Below are 6,920 nucleotides of genomic sequence, written 5' to 3'. Positions count from 1 at the left end.
GGGGTGCTGGGGGGTCAGGTCTTCGGGGAGTCAGTTCTCCACAGGGCCTGAGGATGCAGGAAGTGGAGAGAAAAAGGGAATTACGGGGTGGACAGGCTCATTGCTTCCACCTCACTCAGAGTCAAAGTAAAGCCCTCACCGTGGCCCATACAGTCCCACAGGATCTGTCTCTGGCCCCTCTCCGCCCTCACCTCCGGTCCTTTCCCCCTTGCTCTCTTGGCTCTGGCTCCAGCCGACACTGGGCTCCTCCATGTTCTTCCAACACTCCAGGCACAGTCCTGCCCCAGGGCCTTTACCCTTGCTGTTACCACTGCCTGGAACACCCTCCCCATGTAACTCAGGCCCTGCTGGATGTCCCCCGCCTCAGACACCTGCCCGGACCTTTCTTAGTCAGTCATTCCATCACTGCCTGGGTAATTCTATCACATTCCACTCTGATGATTTTTCTGCACATTTATCTTTATGGAATAATCTCAGGCATTGTTGAAGAGTTTCCGGTTGGTCTGCTCCCTCCTCCCAATGTCAGCTCCCTGAGGGCGGGGATCATGTTTTGGTCATTGCTGCATAAAGTGCCCTTCTCCCTCATGGAAAAATCTCTCCCCATGAGCCCCTACCAATTTTCCCATGACTCCTCCTCCAGCCTCCCACAGTGGAATGAAAGCCCTCGCCATTCCACAGATCCAGAAAACCAAGATCTGCAGGGTGAAGGCCCTCCCACCAAAGGCTCTCACTGTCTACCCCATCCCTGGCTCCACCAACTGCCACCCGGGAGATTTAGGTCTGGTCACTGCCCTCACCCCCTTTAAACAGGGAAAATGACCTCGTCTCCTCCTCAAAGGGGTTGGAGCTTTTAGATACCTGTTGTTAGGTGCCATCAAGTCAATTCAGACTCATAGCGACCCCGTGTGACAGAGTAGAACTGCCCCATAGGGTTTCCTAGGCTGTAATCTTTATGGGAGCAGATTGCCAGGTCTTTCTCCTATGGAGCTGCTGGGTGGGGGTGGGTTTGAACTGCTAACATTTCAGTTAGCAGCTGCGTGTTTAACCAGCGCGATACCAGGTATCCTTTTGGGATATCTAGCAGCCCTGGTGATGTAACAGTTAAGCATTCGGCTGCTAACCGAAAGGTCTGAGGTTGGAACCACCCAGCAGCTCAGTGGAAGAAAGACCTGGCGATCTGCTCTGGTAAAGATTACAGCCTAGAAAACCCTATGGGGCAGTTCTACTCTATGGAATGGGGCCGAGTCGGAATCAACTCGACGGCACCCAACAGCAACAGGAGCACCTGATAAACCCTCAAGTGGGGCAAGGCTGCACTGAGCACAGGGGTCTGAGGATGAATGTGGGACCCCCTGGGCCTCTGGCTTTGGTCTCGGGAGGCAGCCAGGCTCAGCAGCTATCTAGCCCCCGTTGCCACAGGCAGATCTGCCCACTGAGTGAAGGGATTTGGGGTTTCACATGACTGAGCCTTCTGTTTCCTCTCCTGCTGATTAAAGGTGCAGTCATTCCCACTGGATGGCTCACCCCGCCAGCCTCAGCTGTGACTTGCCACTTGGCCAGTGTCCCCACGCCCTGAAACCCACACCACCCATTCTCATGGGAGCCCTGAGGTGGAGAAGTCCCCTCGGGCCCCCAGCCCCTTCATCCTGTCCCGCTTGGATCCTTGGCCCTGCCTCATCCCAAACTCCAGTCTCCCCACTCCACACGACCTGCCCCCTCCATGTTCACAACTCTTTCATGGGTCCCCGTGCCCCCTGGATAAAGTTCCAGCCCCTCAGCTCATACTCAAGCCCTCCATGGTGGCCCCTGCCCACTCTCACCTCACCCCTCCACCCTTCACCCAACACACTTTCTAAGTAACCCCCAACCCCACAACCTCCCTTCTGTTCCTTGTCCGGGCCCAGCTCTCTCCTGCCTCAGGCCCTTTGTGCAAGATGTTTCCTCTGCCAGAACGCTGTCCCTTTCCTCTTCCCCCTTTCAAGTCTTGGCTTAAACAGCACTTCCTCTGGGAAGCCTTCTGTGTCTCCAGGCAAAGCCCTGTCCTCTTGGCATCTGCTTTCTCTGCAGCCCTGAGTTTGCAGCTGCACATTTGTTGGTGGGCTGTGTGGTCTGTGTCTGGGGTCAGGGCAGAGGGAGGCAGGGTTGAGCTCATTGGTGTTGCTGAGTATGGACGGTTCAGGCCCAGCACAGCGCCACCCGGCTATACTCAATAAATATCTACTGAATTAGACACAGAGCCCTGGTGGCACAGTAGTTAAGAACTTGGCTGCTAGCCAAAAGGTTGGCAGTTCAAATCCACCAGCCACTCCTTGGAAACCCTATGAGGCAGTTCTACTCCACCCTATAGCGTTGCTATGAGTTGGAATCAACTCGACAGCAATGAGTTTTGTTGTTTTTTTTTTTAAACTAAGCACAGGAGCCCTGGTGGTGCAGTGGTTAAGTGCTCCGCTGCGAACTGAAAGGTTGGTGGTTCGTAACCCACCAGCTGCTCTGCAGGAGAAAGATGTAGCAGTCTGCTTCTGTAAAGATTTACAGCCTTGGAAACCCTCTGGGACAGTTCTACCCCATCCTACAGGGTCACTGTGAGTTGGAATTGACTTGATGGCAGTGGGTAGTGGGTTTAATTAAGCTCAAGGAGCCTGGGTGGTGCAAGTGGCTTGCCATTGGCTGCTAACTGAAAGCTCGGTGGTTCAAACCCACCCAGTGGTGCCTTGGAAGAAAGGCCTGGTGATCTGCTTCCATAAAGATTACAGCCAAGAAAGCCCTATGGAGCACTTCTACTCTATGACACGTGGGGTTGTCAAGAGTCAGAACTGACTTGACAGCAGTGGTTTTATTTTTTGTTTAGTTAAGCACAGAGTCCCTGGGTGGTGGAATTGGTTAACGAGCTCATCTACCAACCAAAAAGTTGGAAGTTTGAGTCCATCCGGAGGTGCCTCGGAAGAAAGGCCTGGTGATCTACTTCTGAAAACTCAGCCATTGAAAACCCTATGGAGCACAGCTCTACCTACTCTGACACATATGGGGTTGTCAGGAGTCAGAATCAACTCAAAAGCAACTGGTACTTCCTGGTTAATTAATCATAATAATAGCTAACAGTTAGAGATTACATTAATAGCTAACGGTTAGAGATGTTACACTACTAGGCTCTGTTCTTCTCGCATGGGGAGGATTAAGCCCTTTCATCCCCTCAACAACCTTATGAGTTAGGTCCTGTAATTATTCCCATTCTACAGATGAGGAAACTGAGGCACAGAGAGGGAACGTGACTTGCTCCAAGCGACACAGCCGAGAAGTGACAGAGCTGACACCTGAACTAAGAAAAGATTTGGGGGAGCAGGAAGGGAGCCCTGACATCCACCTCCTCAGCTCTGCTGGAGCTCCCTGCCCGGGGAATACCCCCACCTGCCCAGCCCAGCCCAGCCCAAGCCGTGCGTCTCACGGTTTTCCCTGGACGGCCAGCAGGGGGCAGCAGAAAGCACGGTGGGGAGCTCGGCTCCCGGTCTCCGGCTTTCGTCCTGCTGGCTTTCGTCCTGCTGCGGGAGACTTGCTGGGCTGTCCCCTCTGTGGCTTTCTGCCACAGTCAGAAAATGCGGGAGATGTGATCCTCTCCCAAGGCGGCCGTGAGGATTAGCGATACTCGTACATGAAGCTCCACAGGAAGGGAGGCTGACAAATGGTGACTCATGAAGAAGACCCAGATTCACAGGCTGGAAGGCTTGGTGTGAATCCTGGCTCCTTGCTCCCTGCTGTGTGACCTCTCTGTGCCTCAGTTTCTCTTTTGTAAAATGGGGATGAAACCAGAACCCACCCCATGGGATCACTGTTGTTATAAAACCAAAAACCAAACCCGTTGCTACCAAGTCGATTATGACTCACAGCAACCCTATAGGACAGGATAGAACTGCCCCATAGGGTTTCCAAGGAACAGCTGGTAGATATGAACTGCTCTTTTGGTTAGCAGCCGAGATTTTAACCACTACACCACATCATAAAAACCAAAAAAAAAAAAAACCAAACCCGTTGGCGTCAAGCCGATTCCGACTCATAGCGACCCTATATGACAGGGTAGAACTGCCCCCTAGGGTTTACCAAGGAACGGCTGGTTGATTCGAACGGCCGACCTTTTGGTTAGCAGCCGAGCTCTTAACCACTGCGCCACGCCGTATCATAGGATTAAATAGGTTAAAGATGTGTCAAACACAATGCAAGGTCTGTGTAAGTGCTTTCGATCATTATTATTAGTGGTAATGTAGGTGCGGTTATTGTTATCAGATTCTCTGGCTATGTCCTCTCGGCTCTGCTTCGCCCACCCTAATTTCTTCTCTCTGAGCCTCATCCGCCTTTGATCAGTGTTTCCCCCCAAATTCAGTGGGGTCAGGCGAGTGCCAGCCAAGAGTCTGGGGCAAAGATGGGCAGGGCGGGGAGAAGCCTCAGAGAGAATCCTTACAGAATGGGAAACTGAGGCTCAGGGACGGTCAGAACCAAGACCATCTGATGCACACCGTATGGTCCGGTGCTGGTTCCAGAGCTGGGTGGGGTCCCACAGAGAGAGGGGGAGGGGGCGGAGCGAGATGCCGCGAGAGGTAGGGACATTCTGAGATAAGGACAGAGAGTAGAGGAGAGGAAGATGGATACAGAGATGGGGCAGAGAGGTGGAGAAACACGGGGAGGGGCCGAGGTGGGGGCGGGGCTGAGCGTCTGAGGCAAGGTACCTGCGGGCCGGGCGTCTGGGGCCCGGGCGGGGGGCCCCGGGGTCTCCAGCGCAGGCGAGACGGAGAAGCGGGAGAAGCACAGGGGGGGGCCTGGCGGGGGGAGGAGGGGGAAATCCTCCGCCCACTCGAAACTGCCTCCTAAGGGGGAGAGGAGAGGACGTGGTCAGAGCCTCAGACTTTCCAGGTACACCCAACCCCAACTTCAGCTCCCTCCCTCAGACCCCGCCCACTTACCAGACTCTCACCAGGCCCCACCCGGACGAAGCCCCTCCTTAAGCCCCGTCCCTCCTCCAGCCTCACCGCAGCCACCGCCCTGCCCCTCAGGCCCCGCCCCCAGATGCAGCCCCGCCCCTCACCAAAGCCGCTGTCGTTGCTGGGAAACCCATCTCCGGGGGTAGTGGGGTGGGGAGGCGTCGGGGGCGCTGGGGGCGTTGACGGGTCCGTGTCCCCCTCGGGGGGGCCCTGGACGCTCAGCTCGTTGGTTGGGGTCTCCTGAGAGAGCGGATTAGGGGAGGCGAGAGGGGCGGACTGTCATATTCCACCCACTACGTCCCCAACAAAACCTGCAACATTTCTGGGGCTTCAGGCATCCCAACTCACAACCTTTGACTCGCACTCTCTGGAGATGTGGCTGGATCCCTTTTCTGCCTTCGAAGCTCGAGTCAGCCTTAACCCCAGGCCAGCCCGAGGCTCCGCCCCCTATCTCTGAGCTCCTCTCACAGGTAAGCAACCCACCGCAGGAATTTTCTCGCTCCTAATGCGCTCCCTAAGCTCCGCTCCGTCTTCAAGAGCCCCATCTACCTCTGCGATCTTGGCTGCAGCCGTCCATGATGAGACCCAGAACTACCTGTTCCTATGGCCCTCAGAACCGCCATCCTGCGCAACTCCAACCCTAAGATGGGATGATCTCGCCCCCGAACCCCTAAGCGGCCCTCAGAAGTTGCCTTGCCCCGCTCTTTTGTCTCAGTGGCCAAGGCCGCATGTCTGAGCTTCGCCCCAGTCCATGACACTGGTCTCATTTATCACATGACCTCAGCCTGATATGCACCGCCCCAGGTTCCTCTAGCCACGCCTCCAGCCCACAAACACCTCCCCCGCCCTCCTTTTCTCTTTTCCACACTATCCTCACATCTCTTTAGGTCCAGCCCCAGCTACTCAACACAATTCTTAATCTAGCTCTCTATACCTCACTCCCAGTTCACTAACTACGCCCAACCATCCCTGTCCCCGCCCTAAGGTATCTTAACACTACCTGCCCCACCCCATAAGCCCCACCTGCAGCCTCTCCATGGCCTGCCCCTAGAGGGTAAGATCTACTTCCATGCTTAACCGGTTAAGTCTCTCCTACCACTAGAGCCTTGTCCGACAAGCCCTGCCCCAAACCTCACCAGGCCCCGCCTCCATCCAAGCCACGCCCTAATCATATCAATGCTTTTTCGACAGCCTTTCCAGGCCCGTCCAGACCACCAGCTTGACCTTCCATATCGGTCTTCATTGTCTAGGTCTCTCCCTCGCCCTCCATCCCCTAATCGGACCACAAGCCTCAACCCGCCCGCCCGGCCCCGCCCCTCTCAGGGCTCCTCCAACCAAATCAAGCTGCATTACACCAGCTAGTCTCTCCCCAGGTTCTGTCCTCACCCTGTAAGACCCTCCCAAGGCCTGCCCCCACTCTAGGCTTGGCCCATATTACAGGCCCTGCCCTAATCTTCCAGGGCTCATTGGTCTTCAGACCTCGCCCCATTCTCAGGCCCCGCCCCCACACTCAAGCTTTACCTTGTCCTCCAAGTCCCGCCCCATTCCCTAGACCGTCTCTCCCAGGCCCCGCCCACTCCCTCCAGACCCGCACCCCCACTCTGAGCTCGGCCTTCCTCCAGGCCCCGCCTCTCCCAGGTCCCGCCCCACGCTGGGCTCGTTCTTCCTCCAGGCCCCGCCCCTTCAGTGCCCCGCCCCACGCTGGGCTCGGCCTTCCTCCAGCCCCCGCCTCCCCCAGGCCCCGCCCCACGCTGGACTGGGTGCTCTTCCCCGCCCCGAGTCCTCCCGCCACTCACCTGGTCGAAGAGGTAGACGGTCACGTCCCCGTGGAAGGAGACCATCTTGCGCTTCCTCTCCAGCTCGCTGTCCTCGGGCTCGTCGGCCCCGCGCGGCGACTTGAGCAGCCCCCGCAGCGGGCGGGCCGCGTCCGCGTCGGCGCTGCTCACCACGACG

At 56.5% G+C, this 6,920-nt stretch overlaps 1 protein-coding gene across 1 annotated transcript in view; it reads right to left on the bottom strand.

Moving 5' to 3' along the window:
- Positions 1–473: 473 nt before the first annotated feature.
- LMTK3 (lemur tyrosine kinase 3) overlaps positions 474–6,920 on the bottom strand; it is a 21,311-nt gene continuing 14,864 nt past the window's right edge. The window contains 6 exon segments of the mRNA XM_023736206.1: positions 474–530; positions 3,443–3,574; positions 4,506–4,597; positions 4,716–4,853; positions 5,072–5,207; positions 6,764–6,920. The exon segment at positions 6,764–6,920 is cut by the window's right edge and continues 193 nt beyond it. Coding sequence (XP_023591974.1) covers positions 474–530; positions 3,443–3,574; positions 4,506–4,597; positions 4,716–4,853; positions 5,072–5,207; positions 6,764–6,920 — 712 coding nt within the window.

This window comes from Trichechus manatus, unplaced genomic scaffold, assembly GCF_000243295.1.
Source record: "Trichechus manatus latirostris isolate Lorelei unplaced genomic scaffold, TriManLat1.0 scaffold00087, whole genome shotgun sequence".
Lineage (NCBI taxonomy): Eukaryota > Metazoa > Chordata > Mammalia > Sirenia > Trichechidae > Trichechus > Trichechus manatus.
Note: the sequence above shows the minus strand (reverse complement) of the source record. Positions and strands in the feature narration are given on the sequence as shown.